At 50.9% G+C, this 19,557-nt stretch overlaps 2 protein-coding genes across 2 annotated transcripts; one reads left to right on the top strand and one right to left on the bottom strand.

Annotated features, from left to right (window-relative positions):
• Positions 1-3,842: 3,842 nt before the first annotated feature.
• Positions 3,843-7,142, bottom strand: NCLIV_017380 (Vesicle transport v-SNARE domain-containing protein, related; the record flags this gene model as incomplete). Its single annotated transcript, XM_003881930.1, has 6 exons — positions 3,843-4,010; positions 4,389-4,616; positions 5,330-5,458; positions 5,778-5,837; positions 6,496-6,548; positions 6,932-7,142. The coding sequence occupies 6 exons, from the start codon at positions 7,140-7,142 to the stop codon at positions 3,843-3,845; spliced, it is 849 nt and encodes a 282-aa protein (XP_003881979.1).
• A 6,028-nt stretch (positions 7,143-13,170) lies between these two features.
• Positions 13,171-18,390, top strand: NCLIV_017370 (putative CAMP-dependent protein kinase regulatory subunit; the record flags this gene model as incomplete). The annotated part of the gene is made up of 7 exons (XM_003881929.1): positions 13,171-13,190; positions 14,191-14,345; positions 15,454-15,518; positions 15,912-16,007; positions 16,618-16,686; positions 17,010-17,366; positions 17,995-18,390. The coding sequence occupies 7 exons, from the start codon at positions 13,171-13,173 to the stop codon at positions 18,388-18,390; spliced, it is 1,158 nt and encodes a 385-aa protein (XP_003881978.1).
• Between the last annotated feature and the right edge of the window lie 1,167 nt (positions 18,391-19,557).

Here is a 19,557-nt window from a genome sequence, read left to right as displayed (position 1 = left end):
AGTACAGACACTGTCGCGCTAATGCTCTGTATGGAAAAAAAGTCGAGCGCGACGTGAACCCTCACAGAAGTTGTATACCTTTCACACAGGTATATTTAATAACGAGGAGGTGTCGCAGGAGCAACCTTCATCTGGCAAATGATCGGGTCTCCGAAAACTGGGAAAACGGCAAAACGATAATCGAGAAAAAGGTTATTTAATACAAATATGCAAAACTGTGTGCGCCACCTGATTCAGACCTGGCACTAAACTGGGTTTACATACCTGTACTCCGACACGAATTTTTGTCCCCCCGCGAAAAGGCTACTAAGACACCAACAGCATACCGCTGGTAGTTGTTTGTGAAATAACCGATAATACTCGAACTTCCAGACGCTCGAAACAGAAGATCTGCCCTCTGCCACCCCACCGTCACTCGTCTCTCCCGGGTCTGGTTCCGGACACCATTCGGAAAACAAATAGCTTTTCGAAACGGATCTGCTGAAGGCTACCAAAGCGAGTACATTGCGCGACTGAGTGCTGCTAGCAGCTTGCGCATTCCAATTTTTCTGTGTAGAAACCTTCGGCTTCAAACTGCGAATGTATAGATATCCCACTGCACCGATGTGTGACAGCTCACAAAAGCCTGTGATATAAACGTAGAATCTCTGACTGCAGCCTAAAAAACTCAAACAACGATTTACCACCGAATTCCGTACTCCCCGTGTACTATTGGAACTGCAAGTAACTTGCCGAGTACAGACCGGCTCTTACGAGAAGAAAAAACGGGCCAATGCAAACGCCCGGAAGACAAAGAACTAGGTCCCCTCCACACGACGTGAACTATTCCACCGCACCCTGTTCCGATTTCCACAAGCATTCGAACTCGAGTCTCAAAATGGTAAGACATATATATACAAACGTGGACTATGTACCGTACGAGATACTCGTTTCATCCGCCAAGTTTGTCACCTATACAACTAAACTGTAGCCCGCTAAAGCTTGTTCTATTTGAAGATCGACGACCATCATACCTTCTCAATCACGGAACCTTTTCTTGCGTCTAAAACGTCAACTAGCGTTTCACAAGTCTTCAGCTTGTTCAACACTGTTTAAACGTGTACGTTTATGTACGCAAAAGAAGTTCGTAAGGTAGCCCCAGCACATTGCTCCGCGGCCCGATACCCAGATTAAATAAACTCCAAAAATTATCGAGAGGCCGCGTGTCAAAAGGGAAATGTAAGAGCGACCAAAGCTCTTAAAGAAGACGGACGAATTCACAAATCTTGCAACCAGTCAAAAACTCCGTCGGATCGTTGGAAAAAAAAATCACATATACGTACACAGGTTCCACGTCTTGGCTCTTAACCGTGGGGATTGAAACGAGACGCGACGGGTCGTTTGGACTGGAAGCAAGAGAGCTGACCTTGGTTACGCCTGCCGCGCACACCTTACTGGAACTACTACGTATTTCACACTCCAGAGCAGGGAGAGGCATGGCTCTTCTCGCAGCTGCAACTCATGCGAGTGCAGCTGCTCCCTGAAATACCACACGAGAGATGTGAGGGTATTGTATGTACTCTTCTGTAAATAAAACAGAGTAGACATCCGTTTGCCTTTAAGAAGGGACCATGCCGCAGGGACACATTCGGTCGCAGCTGCTCGATTCACAGAAAATGTCCTCTCTTCACTGACGAATGCTCCAAATAAGATGCCGAAAAGTGTCACAGAAAAAAATGTAACTGACGCGTCAGTTAGGACACTTCGACAACGCCGACAACACAAAACGAGTCATGATTGAAAGAAAGCAGGGCAGCCGTCTTCGCGTGGCTCAGTGGACCAGGACGTCACAAGTCCCGGACCACCCTGGAACAAGCTAGTGCGGGGAGGAAAAGCTGCTGGAGCGATGACACGAACCATTACCCAGCCCGTTCACTGGGGGGGGAATGACCACTGGATCCCACTGCCCGCCAGGCGAACCTGAATGATGGTGAACCCTGAGAGATCGATGGGCCTGAATGAACCGTGGAGGCAATCGTGACCCGATGTGACTAGGCCTACCACCGGCGTATACGCACACAAAGGGTGACTGTCAGAAAAGTTGCTTTTTAGCGGAACAAATTTTCTGTCGGCGCGCGCGCCACTGTCGCGTGTTGAAGCTGCGGAAGCGGTTGCTCACGTGAACACGGGGGAAGAGGGTTTCAAGCAGCTCAGTGGACTTACAGAAGACGGTGATGCGTCGTCCGGAACGGCACCGTTGAAGACGCCGTAACGTTCGCATGGCGACAAAGTATTTCCCTTGCCGCCAGATTAGTTGTTTCACCGAAGAGTATGGGAGCGACAGTGCGTGGAATTCTCGAGCGACAGGGCCCATCGGAATGTGACTTGAAGTCAAGGGAGCAAGTGGATATATAATGGGCGGTTCGTCGTTGTCGACCGTTGTGGAGGCGTGTCACTGATTCGTCAATTTCGTGCGTAGAATTGTTGAGGCACCCAGAGCCGTTGTTTAGCAGCATGTTTCATTATTTGAGTTGCTACGCATCAGTGTGTGACGGTTTCTCCGACGGTGGGTAATGGTTGGCGGGTGGTTCCACAAAATGGGGTCGCGCGGTTCGAGCCCTTCAGGGAAAGTATGAAGCACGTGGAGAGAGGGCGGCAATAGACGAAAGAGGGTCAAGGTGATGTCGCAGTTACAAGCGTAACTTGCGCCGGCGCACACCACGTTCTACATACTTTGGCTTCCGAACACCCGTTCTGCATGATGATAAGCGATGCCAAGGTACTGTTGTGTGCTAGAGGGTTCCTGTGGCTAACAGTCGAAGTGAAAGTAGGAAAAACACGATGTAATGGATGATTGTTCGGGTTAACTCGGTGGACAGTGTCGGGCGAGAAGCGTACTGAGGTGTGCGGGATCATCAAAACAAGTTCCACGCGCGCCGCGCCATCTCTCCATGGGGCATCTGTCGCCGCGAATGCAATTGCATGTGGGAGATTTTCAGTTCGATCAATGCGCTACGTTCAAGATCCGCCATACAGGATAGGCAATGACGGCTGGTACTGGTTAGCAAAGTTGGGCATAGCAGGACAGGGCTGTTGCACGCTGCAACGTGGACACGTAGTTCCAGAGACACGACTGGGAAGTGGGCCCAGGTTAGGCTATCATCTAACGGGTGCTGGTGCACAAAGGGAATCAGATTTTTTTGGTAGGAAATATGGGTTTTTATTGACGTGAGTGCTGGACAGTAGCCAACAGACAGAAGTCGCTGCGACAGTTTACGTAGTCGCAAAAGTCAAAATCTATGCAGATTCGCCACTCACGCAGAAAGCTACGTTTCCGGTTCCCCGAAGACCATCGAATTTTGATCTTCACGACGGCCGAGTAGGCGTTGCCGAGCACTGACCCAGTTCTGCCGGGCCGATTGTCCATACTGTCTGCTGTGGTGCGTGAAGTAAGCCACCTCGTAAGCAACAGCAAAGTTGTCAGGAATAATGGATCGACGCATGTCAACAGATCCTCCACCAATGAGGGTCAGGTCGTTGTGAGGTAGGTGGTCCCAGCTCAGTAGATGAGGTGCGCTGGCAAGTACCCAGACTGTTGGGCCATGGTTCGAGAAATGCGAGCACTGGAAGCCGTCAGGATCCGCTTCGACACCTTCCAGGAGGCAGGAGCCCTTCGTGGTAGCTACACAGTTGGCAGGTTTGCAACCTCTATTGCAGAGCAGCGAAGCGATACATTTTGACGTTGGTTCTGTTCCCTTGTTTTCTGAGGAGCACGCGGAGCACTTGCAGGTGCAGTGATAAATCTTTTCTTAACTTTGGCGGTAAGTGCACACGCGCATGTAGTTCTATGCGTCTGCTTGTCTTCATAGAACCCGTACAAGACGCAGGAGTCGCTGGAACAACACGCAGATGATGGCAAGAGAGAGGAAGACGATAATCGCGACAAGAACCATTTTATTGAAGAGAGTCCGCCTTAACATGGCTGTCAAAAGAGAGCGAGAATCCTGAAGTTCTCCGTAGGTCTTTTGCGCCTGCAGGGACGTGGAAGGGAGCAGCCATAGGGGTGCGCTCTTGATTTCGGAGGGCATGCGACACGCACGAATAATAACACACTTTACGGAGTCAGCAGGGGACGAAAGACACCGTCTTTTTCTCCGTGTAGTCAGTTTCTGTTTTACGCGTTGTCATTTCGATCCGCTTAAAAAGCGATAATGACATCTCCTGTATCTCCACGAATGTCACCAATGCAAGAAACCATATGCATCTACATTCATAAGCCGACATAGAGGAGCGTAGGCATGCTAATGCGTATGAAAGAAGCAGAACGTTTCTTACACACCAGCAAAATATCCCTTCTCTCGCTGTCTTGTGTGCCCTTCCGTCCGTTTTCGCCATAAAAAAGAGCCTACCAACGACCGGGAAGTGATAAGAGATTCCCTCTGCGTCCGTAGTTGCCCCATAACGGCGAGGCCAACGTGCTCCGACTCCACAGCTAGCCTGTTGCTTTCTCCGAGAAGCGTCCCTCCGGCGTAATGAACAGCGAGCGCCGTCTCGTCCGCTTTAGCAGTGTCTAAGCTGTGATTGCTGCTGGTTGCTGTCGAAGAAGAAGAAAACGGGGACTCTGCGGAATTTTGGACCTGAAGGAGGCGAAAAGGAAAGCCGAGACGACAAAAATTCATACACACAAAAAAAAACGGATGGGAGCCCCAGTCGTGCAGTATATTCACATTTATATGTGTACTGAGGTAGAGATACACGCGGAACATACAATAACACGATGTATATACGAATAAAGATATTAGATACGCATAAAGACGAAGTCATAAATTGGTAGATATTTTGACCTACCTCGCAGACAAATGCTGGCTGCTACGTTAAACACACTACCACCAGGAATGGAATAGTGTTTTAAGGACGTGACAAGAAAAGTCGACGATGCCGATTTGCATGGTTACAGAATTTACGGTTGTCTCTTTCAAAACGCAAAAGAAACCAGCCGTCCGTCAAATTCATATGCCTGTACATTTGTCTCTCATGTCTCTCGGCTGCGGCCGAGGAAGCCACGAGCGCACTTTGCCGTGTTTTCTTCTCCATAGCCAACTGCTTTCTTTCGGCGCGTTTCTGCCTTTTCCACAACCTCTAATCCAAACGACGCCTCCGTCAAAAACCCGACTGCAATGCTTGCCTGTGGCACGCGGGCAAGAATCAGTCATTTACTATTCGAGAAAGGTGTGGAATAACGAGATTTGTCAATGCTGCATTGCGCGTCCTTTCCCGTTAGCTGAAGTAACACAGAGGATACTTCTAAGTACCTGTTCCCGAACGGGGGGAAAACAGACAACGCTCTTACCCTTGTCCGGTGGATACCCTGAGCTCTTCGGGGGCCAGAACCTTGAAGGAGCTGCTGCCGCTGCCACTGTTGCACAAGGCGAGTGAACGTAGAGCGTGCCTGTTCAAAATCTGACTGATATCTCCGAACCTAAAAAGTAGCACGTCACTAACATTCATCGACTCATATACTGTCTACGCTCACGTGTACAGACATGCATATATATATATATATATATATATATATATATGCACGGTGCATTGCCCTTCGCTGGAGGCTTCTTCATGGACAAAACGCAACTATATAGATGAATGAGTGACGGCATACATTTTCCTGCCAAGCGCGGATTCCGTAAAACGATTCATTTCGTATACGCAAATGGGACAGCGCCAACAGCGTACGAAAACAGGAGTCAACACACGAACCTGCGAACGCGAGCAACCGGGTTTGAGGGAATCAAAACGCTCACCACTTGGAGAAGAGCCTGAGAATTTGAAGACATCCGTGCCTCTGCTTCCAACTGTTGCAGCTGAAAGATACAGTGCGAGCGACAAAGATACGGATGGAAGCTAGTCGACATGCGAACGCGAAGACGGCTGTTTTAATCAAAGAACCCGCAAGGGTCGGCACCTGAGTCGCCTAAACCGAGCAATTTTAATCCGGTTCGACGCTCCTCAGTGCTCTCCTAGACAGACGACAAGCCGTGTTGATCTGGGGCTTGACAGCACTGCGCAGTGCTGTCGCCATGCGGGAGCACGGCCAGTCACGAGAAGGGTAAAAAGAGGACAGCGAGAGTGAGGGAGACAGGTCTACGCAGCAGGCAGAGACAAACAAAGTCCGTGGGCACGCATGTGGGCGTGCTGACACGCATGGAGGAACGCACACAGACGGACTCAGAAACAGGTTCATAGAAAAGAGAGAGTTGCAAGTCGACAATGGCGTACATACAGTGATGAGGCGAGAACTGCGCAGATCGGAGGAGAAAGCAAATCACGGAAGGACAGATGCGCAGATCGGAGGAGAAAGCAAATCACGGATGCGCAGACAGGAACGCGCACAAAAAGAAGTAGGTAGTTACAGGGGTAGGCGGATGGACAGATGGATAGGAAGACTGAAACGTGAACTGCGAACAGCGTTCAGACTTCTTCGCAACGATGAGAGAAACCTACGGCGGATGCCATGCTTACACTAATGTCAGCGCCTTCACACGCGTCTGTCCCGGCTTCCACGTCCTCTGCAGCTGTTCATACACCCAAACGAAGAGGCGCACACGCGCAGAACGGCGAACACCCTACAGTCGTGTGAAAAGAGCACCAAGTGGTGTGGAAAGATAGACCTGTTCCGAGAAAACATGGACACAGAAGAAGAAGTCGTTCCTTGGAAGGTGGAGAAGAAAGCGATTAGATGTGCATGATATTTATACCCCGCATTTACGCATGCACGCATCTCTGTCTACGTCCACTCGTATCTGCGAAAGTGTGCATAGGATCCATCTACGTTCAGCCTTTGTCCGTCGGGATGCCGCTTTGCCGGAGGACAGGAGAACATCTGTGAGCAGACGCGCATTCTTCCGTGTGCTGACGAAACGCTTCTCTCCTGTTTTCACCGAGGGCAACGCAGTACCTGCGTCGCCGTCTTGCATTCTTTGCAGGCAGAGAGTCAGCGACGCATAGTGCCGCCTCCATTTATGTTCTTGGTCCTGAAGAAAAGCTGGAGAGGGGGGAGAAACAGAGTTGGAGTGCTGACACACAGAGGAAGACCGTGGACCTGATCTCTCGTCTCTAGAAGAAAACGAAGGAAAGCTTCCTAGTGAGGCAGCTTGCAGCGACGCCATCTTTCGCAGCGCTTTATCTCGTTGGGAAGAGGCTTGTACATAAAAAGGGGGAGGAAAAGGAGTGGGAAAAAGGAGGAGAGAGAGAAGAGGGACGGGTCATTTGCGGTCGAGCTGTTTGGCGGGGGACAGGACAGCGGCCGCGAGAGGTGAGCGGAGGAGGCGCAACAAAAAGGAACAGCTGCCAAAACAAAGGAAAGGAAGAGCCGGAATTTTCTCCAGGAAGTGTTTCGATAACATCTCAAAAGGTGTTGTGCTGGGATTAAGTGCAGTTGCCTGAAAAAGAAGACAGCCAGCTTTCGCCGCGTGCCCTGTCAGTTCTGGGATCCTAGGCAACGGAAGTGACACTCTGACTCCGATATTTACTTCTAGTTCATGTTATCTCCTGTACATGGCAAGAGACGAAGAGATAGAGGATTCACTTTATTACTGTAAATAGGTTTTATGCTCAACGCCTTCTTTTCTTTCCGTTGAAAATTTATCGGGTCGCTGGTGATAGCTGGAGGGAGACACAGGGTAAGAGAGAAACAGCATGCAAGTTTGTTGCCGCATCGCGGTGCATCTATATTCCCGCCCTCCCTTCGGCTGTTCATCGCCGTCAAGAGAGTACCCAGGGACAAAGCAGCACTACGGTTGTGTGTGTTTTCTAAAAACGGTGGTGGATGTGGAATCAATTTGGCGACAGCGAGACTGTGGAGTCATAAAAAAAATGTCTGTACCGTTGTCGAAGAAGCCTCGACAAGCGACAGCCAGCGACAACAGAACGGGCCCTCTCTGGCGGCGCAAGCTGCCATTCGGATGAGTTCCCCAGAAAAACCTCCGTTTCCAGGCCCAGTTACCAACAAGCGTGGTGTGAGAAAAACTTCTTCTGCATCATCCTTGCGGTATTGTAGTAGTCAAGTACGAAGAGGACCACGCGACTTTTTCAAAAGCGGGTCATTCTACACCAGCGGCGTCGTGTTTAAGATCGCTGTTCGAATTCGGCATCGCTGCATGCTGATTTTCAGGTGCGTACGAAAGAAACGGTGTTTGTGGCACTCGGCAGGCCGAGAATCCGATGTCTTCTGGAAGAGGCTGCAGAGGGAGAAGATGTCCTGTATTTATTTGTGTCTGTTGTAAGAAGGGCTTTCGCCCAAAGGTGATGCCATAGGTTTTATCTCGTGACACCTTCGGCGACGAGCACTAGGAACGGTAGCAACTGTTTGTGGAATAGGAGGATCGCTCCGCACGAATGACCGGATAGTACACGGAAGGGAGAGTTGGGTCGTTAAGAGTGGGTGTGAATTCTGAAAGCGAAAGCGAGAACTGGCGGGCTGCTTTGTGCTATTTCTGCACTGTTACCTGATGACCACGATTGGCCTTCGGCAGGCCCTTTGTAGCACGTAGCCTTCTCATCGATCCACTTCTCGAAGCGATGCTGTGAGATCCATCCACGTAATCGCAACTTCAACCAGACTGCTTTGACCCTTATGTTGTGATGCAATCGATATGCTGGACTAAAGCCTGGATAAAGACTTCAGGATCGGCGCCTGAACACCGTCCGTCAAATCTATAAAGGAGCTTCACGCGTTGCGCTTGTACGAAACCGAGCGAGGTCCGCTTGTTAACAGTGTTAACAGGATGACTTACCGCCTTTAGTCTTGGAGATCAGCCCGGCTCGTGAATTTCTTTTATCGAATGAGTGTGTGCTCAATTCGCTCCCGTGACACTCGCGTGCTGACGACTGCTTTCTCTTTTGCAGGACTTCGCTGGGAATTCGCCCTAGACACTCAAAACAACTCCCACAGAAAACAGACATTACCGCTACTTCCGGGACACTATGGAGAAGTTTAGGTTACCCGCTCAGCTCCTTCGACCATGCACTGCCACCAACAACAGCGAGCTGCTTCTGCATCTGTCTGCTGGACTAGCTGTGGCAGCGCCAACACCGAGAGTTGCAGTAGATATGAACAAACCCATTGTTCACAGTGTTGCGGTCAACGGGTCACTGGAGCACACTTAGACTTGTGTCATGCTCACCGAGTCTCTACCCCCTCGAAACACCAGCACAAAAGATACAGTGATACAGTTTGTACTGGGTGCGCGACGACCGCCAAAATTGTTCTTCACTCTTCCCTGCCGACCTGTGATTGTCATCGCCTCTAAGCATGAACTCTCCTTCTGTTCGCCTCCCTTGAAACCCCGACGCAGAAGATTGTTACAGTTAGGTTGCACTCACTAAATCGCTATCCCGCCGCTGCCAAAAATATTTCGAGGGAGACCGTATATGGCATCGCTCTCAGCAGTGCGGGTCACACTGCGGGCGCAGAATAGTCTCATAGAGCCTGCCAATGCAGTCGCACAGTAAACCGGTCTCCCAGGGCTTCGGCCACCCCTCGACCTGGCCGCAAGACCGTGAAAGGTATACCGGCAACTCAAACACAAATTGGTGAATAATACGGAAGAGCTCCTTTACTGCCTCTCGCGGTTCAAAAAGTTCTGTTGGTGCCACCACCATACACGAGCAATTGTGTGAACCTGATTGAGGCCTTCCCCGTCGCTTCTGCCCCCAACGCAGACGACCGCGTTTGCAGTCTAATGAGCAATATGAGACGAATTCTCGAAAGTCACTGTGATTCTGTGCGACGGTATGTTCGTGAACGGGGAACCAGTAGCGCACGAGACTGGTGGTTTTATCACATTGGTGACGCTGGTACCTGTGATAAGCGATATTCTTGTCGCGGTTGATACTGGAATGGGCTTCGACACAACGGGAGGCAGTCGAGAGCCCCACGCAGGGGGCACTCTCACAGAAGTTTTCCGTGTTTGCCCTATATGCCATACACAGGACGCACAGGGGTTTTTGTGTCGTACTACAGGGACTGAAGGCAGGAATTCCACTGATACGAGTATACGGAGAGCGACAGCTCAGGATTGCAAGGGCAGCGCCGGGAGGTGCAACACGTCAGGAAGGGCCAGACAGTGTAGGCTTATAAGCATTGCGTCATAGTGAGATACCTGCCCTGCTGGCTCATGCATCATAATTCTTGCACCAACACGTTTCTTTGCCCTCGAGAAAGGGGGCCCTATCCCACCTCATACGCAAGTGGGGCATCGTGCTCCTTCCGTTGTAGACACTGCCTCCAGTTGAACAGCCGCCGCAGGATTTTGTAGATGACCTCAGTGCCAGTACGTCCCTGACACGAACATCACGGCTAGCGGCTCGTAGTGGAACGGCGTTATCTAACTCTACGGTAAGTTGGCGCGAAGCAGACTTACGAGGCACTGCAGCAGACTTGTGTACCACTGACGAGCTTTCGACCACGTTTTAAGCAGCCGAGATTGGAGGGGGGGGGGGGGGCGGCCGCCGGAACTGCGATCACAGCCTTCACCCCCGATGTTCCAGACAGAACCAAAGAACTGTGCCTCTGCTACAAAAAATGGAATCGAGTATGTGCAAGCTACAGTGAATTGTGGAAGATGGATTGCAACCGCGTAGCCGACGTCTCAAAGAAAAAGGCATTAAATGTGACAAAGCTCTTTTTTGTGTCGGGTTCCACCGTTAACCGCTTTATTTCGGGACGTCTCTTTTCTTCTTAGCCAGTTACTCCTGAAGTGGCAGGCAACTTGCTTAGTGCGTCGACTTCAATTTGCACGCTTTTTCTTGCCAGAATTACCGTATCACACCGACTGGCATGCATACGATGCCGTCTCCATCGCTAAACAGCCCTGGATATCACCCTACTACGACGAGTGTTTCATCGCTTCGAACCCCCTCAAGACGTATATTGAGCCGACGACGGCTTCACTCGACTGGCACGGTTCTACGTCCATGTGATGCGCGGATCTTTTCTGTGCTTAAATAACCAAGACTAAGAAATCCACAAAATGTGACTCAAAATATACAAGTCAAATAAACTGGAACAACGCCAGATTTGGCTACGTGCCACCACCGACATCGGACAAGAGGTACCGCCCCCGGGAGCCGTCACCGGCGTATGCCGCTCCGTACTACGCTCCATGAGTAGCCCCTGCGCTACATCGAAACTCATATTTGCAGGGTGAGTGAACAGGGAAGAGTTACTTCTACCACCACCTGACTCACTTTTTGCACGATCTAGAGACTCCTTGCCGACGATAATTAAGGGGAAACAGTTCCATTCTTGGGCTCACGTCTCTACACCGCCCCGGTATACGAATCTCGCTGAAAGCATACCTTACTCTGCTCAATGCGTGGGTTAGTATTGGTTTGCTCACGTCTGCACTATTCTTCTGGCGAACCGCTGGCAGTTCCGGGTTCTACAGGAATCCCTAAATGCCGAAACATTACGATTGACACATATTGAGTAGTGCCCAGTAGAGAATCCCAGTATCCAGAAAGAGGCTTGCCATGGATAACCGCACACCCATCAGCATGAGCTCGGCGCGTACACTGCCCTGCAAAAGAGTGATGGACGGACTTGCCTCCTGAGGGCATTGGAAATTGGAAATACTTGCCAAGAGAGACACGCAGTTCATCCCAGCGGCACGGTTGCCTTCAGAGGCAACATCCGCTGTCAAGTGGAGCTTCATACGCCGAATGCACACCTAAACTTAGTTCTGAATGTGGCGTGCTGCAGCAGGCACCCCCTTTCACACAGGACCTTCCCATCTCCCAGCAGTAAAGGGCAATCCTTTGAGGAAAACTTGACGGGAAGCCGAGCACTTTCGTGGCGCCTTGACTGTACGTTACGACACTACAAAGGACATGCTAAGCAACTTTCTACGTGGTGGCCCGTGCTCGAATTCACCTTAGCGACGTCGAGCAACACGACAGAAGGACGGCGACGATACCACCCTGGAAATGTGGCTGTTGAATCCGTCATGAATCACTGGCAGCCCATCGTTACAAGTTTAAAGAAAAAGACGAACAACGTCCGGCGCTGATGTTTATGTTGCGTGACCACTGCGGAAGTCGCCACCCACGAAGAAAGCAGTCCCCCCCAGTTTCTATTCCCTGCGGCCTCCTCTGTGCTTTCTCGACGTCTCGGACATTCTGGGGCGACATGCACACGCAGGCTAAACTGCGCATCAGAGCACGCACCGCACGCAGTCCGCTTCCTAACGCCCGAAAAAAAGAGAGGAAACCGCCTGATGCCAAGATAGCAGGGGCTTGATGAAGTTGTAAACGATGAGACAGAAAAGCGAAAGGTGTGACCTCCTTGCGGTGCTCATTCCGTCTCAACATTGTGAGCTCTGCCTGCAGCCAACACGCGCGGAGGGCGGCTTGTTGGTCGGCCTGCTGCGTCGCGCTCTTGCGGCTTCACTTTTTCTGGTGTCGGTGCGCCCGGATTGTCGGCCAATGCAAGCACAGCTGAGTGCGCCGCCAGGAAGGTAGCGGAGCAAGTAACCGGCGTTTGATGGATTTGTACTCTGAGCAACTGGGAGGGATCTTTTTTGGGTCCTGCGGGCGCTCGTTTTTCTCATACTTGCAACCCTTCTTCCCGAAGGTTTTTTGCTCTCACTGATACGCTGTCGTCCTTCCGTTTTTCTCGGTTTCAGTTGCTTGTTTTCCACCTTTCTCCGGTGTACATACACCCCGGAGCAGCTGCATCAACCACGAGTCCACAGTTTTTCCCTTTGTTGCGCACGGCAACAGGAGAAAACGTTTTTCTCCCACCTTCTTCCTCTCTGTAACTCTCTCTAGCGAGCCAGAAAAGTTTGTTCCGACCGGAATCGCTTAGCAGCCTCCACATGTTCCCTGGAAAATTTACTTTATATTTCGAACGTCGATCGCTCTCGAGAACTACGAGGTCCTCGACCGGACATGTCTGTGGTTTGCAGCCTTTCCGTTACACGTCAAGCTTTTTAGCAGGAGTTTGTTTTTATTCTGACAAACCTCCTTATACTACGCTCCTGGGACATCCTTTTATTGCGTTCTTCGCCGTTTCTCTCCTGCCACGTTTCTGGGCACTCCCAACACTGCTTTTACTCCTTTCTCTCCCGTTCCCGCGCGCCTTTCCCTCGGTCTGCTCTTTTTGCCTGCAACATTCCGCAGTCCGTTTTCTGCAAAATGGGTAACGCTTGTGAATGGTAAGTTTATCCTCTGGACTGTCAGGCGTTTCTGCAATCAGGCCCTTGGATAGAACCAGTTCCCTTTTTCCTGCGGTCACCCAACGTCTGTTTTTTCGGTTGGGCCGCTGTCTCACCGTATCTGTCATGGCACCCGTTTTCCGGTCTGTCAATATGGATTCTGCACGACTTCTCGTTTCCATGTGTCAGGACATTTCGTACTTTTCCAGCTCGTGTGCTTTTTTGTGTCAACTGTGGTAGAATCGCACAACCACTCCGGCGCCGTCGACACTAAACTGCGACCTGCGGCCATCGTTGTGCATTATGTTCAGGGACCGATCCTTACACATGGATTTATACATGCCATAGGAATGTTGCAACCTTTTTACAGCGACCTGTTCCTGCGTCAAGCGATTGCGTTTTTTTCTACCGGAGCGACTCCCACATCTGTGCACATTCATCTTCCGTTCACGCAATCAAACTTTCTACCTTTCCTTTCTCTAGGATGCCCATTGGATATAAATTGCCCGCTGTGTCTGTTTACGTGTTGCGTGCACATGGAGGAATCCACAAACACACTGCATTTCGCGATTACTGCGTATTTCGAGAGACGATAGGCGGACAACTCCCCCACGGCTGCACCCACTGCGGGAACAATTCGGATGGACATTTTCGTTATCTTTTGCCGACTTTTTTTCGATGTGCTGACAGTGACTCCTTGGCAATAAAAGTCGTGTTTGGTAGTCTTCTGCGTGGATGTTTCGGTTCGTACTGTGGAGTCGATGAGGGGTTTCCTAGGGGCTCTTCCCACTTGCCACGTGGAAGCAACGGGGGTATTGAAGCTGTACGGGGGAACACCTCGGCTGGCCGTAAAAACACAACTGTATGTACATACATTCTACCGTCACGGCCTTGGGATACACATGGAAGCCGTAGGACGTGCGTGCGAGGCAGTACCGAATTCATGTGGATATCCGTGTTTGCGGTCCTCCGTGTGTATATGTGGGGATGCGATTTTCAGCCAGAAGGCGGATACTGTTCAAGAGGAGTCGCCGGCTGCTCCAGTTTTGACGAAAGTGACCAAGGGGAAGGGAACTACCGGTAGTTCCTCGTCCGGTCAGAAGACATCAGGAACCAAGGCCGCCTCCTCCAACTCCTCAACGGTCGTCCCTCAATGTAAGCCCTCTTTTGCATCTTCTCTCTGTCATGAGGTGCATCACTTGCGCCGACTCTTTCCACATCTGAACTCGTTGAAACGGCGAGAGTGGACGTCAAGCCAACGAGCAGTTCCTCCCCGTGCCTGTTCCACACCTACACAGGTAGCCCTGACTGACGCGTAGAAAATGTATGCACATGAACACACATCCGATATGTATGGCCGCCGATCGCTTGGGCTGTATGTACACCTCACCTGTGGGCAAAATGCGACAAGGTGGCGGGCCCGCGACTGCTTTCTCGTGCATTCTCCGTCCTGTCGGGTCCTTCGGCGTCGAAACGCAAGTGGCGTTCTTCTCTAGGTGGTACTTTCCATTTTGTGGAAAGGTTGAAAGGGAGGGACGCGAGAGAGGATTCAGCCGAGGCGAACGTCGAGTCAGGGACCTTTGGATACTGCGCGAAAGGCGTTCGAGGCACGCTCTCACCACCCTTGCAGCTCAGAAAACCCCGGGGGAACCGAGATATTTTTTTACCAAGAAAACACACACACGCAGGAAACCGAGCACTGCGGAAGACAACGCTGGCTCCTCGCTTTTCAGTTTTGGCCCATTTGGCGTCCCTCATCCATGCGCTGCTGTTTGCTTCATTTGCGGACGCATTTTTTTTGTCATCTCTGTAGATTCTCCGCGCACTGCGGCGTGCATGCATCAACTCTTCTGCACTTTTTTATTGGTTTCCCTGACTGCCCGAGCTGCTTGTACATGAAATGTCCCCCCGGCGGCAGCGTCTGTGAGCCTCGACTTCTTTGTTTTTCCTTGCCTGTGGAAAGTACCGGAGCCACGGTCTTGTGCGTCTCGGTCTTCGCGTATCTTGTGCGCATTCGTCTTCCTCCTCCTCTGTGCCTTCGCATCTTTTGTTGCCAGGCACGCAGTATGCACAGAGTGTCAGTTTGCTCCCCTCCCCGGAGTCGAATGTTTCACAGATATCTCCACTCGTGGAGAGCTAGAAGTCCGTACCGGGCTCTGCACACGAACCGATTCGCCCCACAAGCGGTCTTTTGCGTGACTGCTCTTTCGGGCGTCGTGGACTTTGTGGCATCGCCGCGCTGCATGCGTTTGCTTGTTCCTAGTGACCGAAGATGATTTGGATACCGAAGACGAAAAAGATGATGATGTCGTAGAAGACATGCCACAGGTAAGCTGCAGTCACCCACGCGAAAGAAAGCTGATTCATATACACACCTCTGTCGACGTTCTGTGCAGGTGTCCATATGCATATATGCGATAATATATATATGTATATATGCTTTGATTATTCTTGTGTGGGGATAACGGAGTTGATACAGGTCCACTTTAACATCACATGAAAAGGAAACACCCGCATATGTATATGGGCACATACGCAAATGGGAAGATGTGTCAGACGATGCCTTTTTATTCGGGGTAAGATCTGTATAGGGATGGGTTTTTTAGCTTCTTGACAGGGAGGTCTGTCTCAGAGTTTCGATCAAGTGAAGCGTGCTGCCGTGGCGTTCAACTCCTGTTGCCTTTCTTTGCCCTTTATGCGGCGTTTGGGGTGTATGCGCAGCCTAGCGAGGCATACATGTCACGCGCCAAGAATCGCCAGTCGGTCAGCGCAGAGGCGTACGGCGAATGGAATAAGCGCAAGAAGTTCGTGGCGCCGGTAAGCATCACCTTGAGTGCGTTTCTATAGGTTTCTACACATTTAAACCTGTGCAATACACATCTGCATTCTTTGTCGCACCGGCTGTATCAAGTACGCGCGTGCAGCTCGGCCTCACGCGGCACGCTGCTGTGTCTCTCGTTCGTCTCTCGTTTCGCCGGTTCTGCGTTGTTGTCTCCGCGAATCTCTGCGTGCTTCCGCAAGCCTTTGCATGTCTCCTCAAATCTCTGCATGCGCCCGCAAATCTCAGCACGTCTCCTCATATCTCTGCATGTTTCCCCAACATACCCCTGCATCCGTGTGAGTACCGATGCGCGCGTGGATGTGCGCCAGGAAGTATCTCTGTAGAAGCAGAGGATTTGGGAACTGCTGTCCCAGCACAGCTGTTGGGCGGGTGATGTGTGTACGCCGCGCACACCTCTCCGATTCCAGTCGTTCCTCAAGAACGTCCGTGACGACATGTGTGTCTTTTTTTCCTTGCTGTTTCCCAAGCTTTTACTTGACAGAGATACCTCACTCATTTCCTGGAGACTCGATTCAGGCATACCCAGAGTCGCGTTGCGCTCAGGGTGTCAGCAGGACTCGTGCGTGCGGTGTGGATGCGTCTCAGGTGTACCCCAAGACGGCGGAGCAGAAGGAGCGCATCACCAAGGTTATTGAAAGTTCTTTTCTTTTCAGCGTAAGCCCCGACTCGTTCTTTCGTTCCTGCTCCCAGGCAGAGTATGGACAGCCAAGTCCCGGTGGCACTGCGCGTGGATCTCTTCATCGACTATGCACAATGAAGACGCGTGCGCCTTCGTGCGAGAAACAAGTGTCTACCTCTCGACTACTTTATACTTGACTCTCTCCTTCGTTCTAGCTACATCGGAAGATGGTGATGCCAACAAATGCGTAAAATACATATATTTTATATACGTAAACGCTTACATGCATATGTATTCTATATGTGTGCCTTTTTGTGCACCCACGTGGACATTCGTTTTTTGTTTTTTGGTGACGCAGTCGCTGGACATTGAAGATTTGGAGATTGTGATCAACGCGTTTCAAGAGGTTTCTGTCAAGAAAGGGACTGTGATCATCCGCCAAGGGGACGACGGAGACCGCTTGTACCTAATTGAAACAGGAGAAGTGGACGTGATGAAGAAATTTCCGGGAGAGAAGGAGAACAAATTCCTGTGCAAAATGCGCCCCGGCGATGCCTTTGGAGAACTCGCTCTCATGTACAACGCCCCTCGCGCTGCCACCGTCATCGCCGCCGACGACATGCTGCTGTGGGCTCTCGATCGTGACTCCTTCACCAACATTGTACGAGATGCAGCAGCCAAAAAGCGAGAAGTCTTTGAAGAATCCCTCAAAGAGGTGAGGAAGAAGAGAAACAACTAACATATATATATATATATTTATGGAATTGTGTGTCCGGGTATATACATGTATATATATTTTATCTCTCTTTATGAAGAGCTGAAGAAGCGTGTGTGCAAACATGGATATCGGTTTTCACTCTGTGTGCAGTTCACTGCTTCGAAGATGGGGTTAAATGCGCGCGTTGTAAGCCGTTCATACATCGGTGCATCGAAATCTGTCGTTCTATACAGATGCATATACATGCGTATAAGCATCTGTTGAGTACAGGTCTTCGCGTGGGTCTCTTCTGTCAAGACATTTTCAGTGGCATCTGTTTGTGAAGCATGTGCGCCTCTTTACAGACTGCATGCAGCCTCGAGGCCATCGACCGCCTCACGTTTCCATTGTATGTGGACGTTTATCCCTAGTGTCGTGCGCCACCGCTTAAGACAGCTGACCGCGTTGGATTTCCGTATCCCACATAAAGGTTATGCCACATCGGTTATATGTTTTAGGCGCCCGTGATGCACGCCCCTTTTTTCTGCGGGATCGCCAATCGGTCTTTTGTAGGTTGTAGTGGTTTTACCTATCTGCTGGTACGTGCATTTTTTTTCCGCTGGGCGTTTGAACTTTGCTTTTTCAGGTTCGGATCTTGGAAGACATGGATCCGTACGAGCGGTCGAAGCTGTCGGACGCTCTACGCACGGCGACGTACGAAGACGGGGACGTGATCATTAAGGAGGGGGAGACAGGAGACACTTTCTACATTTTGTTGGAGGGGACGGCAGAGGCGATCAAGAACGACAAAGTGGTGATGGAGTACAAGAAGGGAGGCTTCTTCGGAGAACTTGCGCTGCTGAAGGATCAGCCGCGGGCTGCGACGGTCGTCGCGAAGAGCCACGTTCAGGTCGCCTACATGGACCGAAAGAGCTTCAAGCGCCTCCTTGGTCCTGTGGAACAAATCTTGATGAGGAACCAAGACAACTACCGCAAGGCCATGGAACAACTTGGCCTCGACACCAAATACCTCGACAAATAAAGGAATATACCGGGAGGAGAACGGAATACACGGAAAAAATAAGAGCGAAGGAAAGAAGAGTAAACAGAAAAACGGACAGGAATGAAGATTAAACCGAAAAACCGACATCACGGAAAAAGAAAGGGACAGCGGAATTGGTTTAAGACGAGATCGACACACACAAAACACACAGGCCACGGGGAGGGCGCTGGGGCGCGACGAAGAAGAGTAAGAGACGGAGACAGCCTGAGTGTCCCCGCTTTCGACGAGGCGCACCTGGAGAGGCATAAACAGAGAATTCTTTCGGGAGCGAATCGTTGCTGACCGAGGGGAACGCGGAGAACGGAAGCGTGATGAAAAGAGGATCGTTTTGTACGCCGTTTCTGGTCTGTGCTGGCAGGTGGTTTCGAAATGATGGGAACGATTGTGGGCGAAGGTTTGTGATTTTCTCTTCCTCGGCCTCTTTCTGCGTCCTCTCCCGTCTACACCTCAATCTCGTCGCCGGTGCATGCATGCGGTTCAAAACACGACCTGCCAATATTCCCTCGATCGGAGCTCTGTTTTGTGCGGGGGCTAAGATGGGATAGCGCCCGAGGTTTCAGGAGTGTGTGGTGCTCCATTGTCAGCAGAAGAGTGAATGTGCCGCGCCGTGTGCCGCTACACATCCGATGGTTCTTTGCCTGCTTCCGATGCGCGAAGCACGAGACTCGAGACACCTTTTCGCTTCTCCCGTGGGAGTCTTTGGATTCCGCCCACGCGATAACACGTTATCCACAGTCCAAAAAAGACGTACCGGCACGAAACGCGTTTCAGTCGTTTTCTCTTCCTCTCCCACCGAGTTAATCCTCTCTCGTTCCTTTCTAATAAACACATATCCGCGTTCCTTTCTCTCTCATTCAACATTCATCTCTCCTCGTTTCTTTCTCACCTCTCTCATCACCGTCGCTCTTCCTTTCTATCCGTGCACATATCTCGCTCTGTTTTCTTCCTTCTCTCCCTGCTCTGTATCCGGCGAGAGAAACGCGCTGCCTGGTTGTCGGAGACTTGGAGAAATCTCAGGTTTCGTGTTTCGAAAAAACCGTTCGTTTTTCCGTCCAAGTCCACTCGCTGAGCCGACCGCGAAGACGAGTTCCGGGATTTCCCCCTCCGGAAATTTCGGCGCTTCGGTTTCGCGAAAAAGCGGTGCGT

This window comes from Neospora caninum, chromosome VI, assembly GCF_000208865.1.
Source record: "Neospora caninum Liverpool complete genome, chromosome VI".
Taxonomy (NCBI): Eukaryota; Apicomplexa; class Conoidasida; order Eucoccidiorida; family Sarcocystidae; genus Neospora; species Neospora caninum.
Note: the sequence above shows the minus strand (reverse complement) of the source record. Positions and strands in the feature narration are given on the sequence as shown.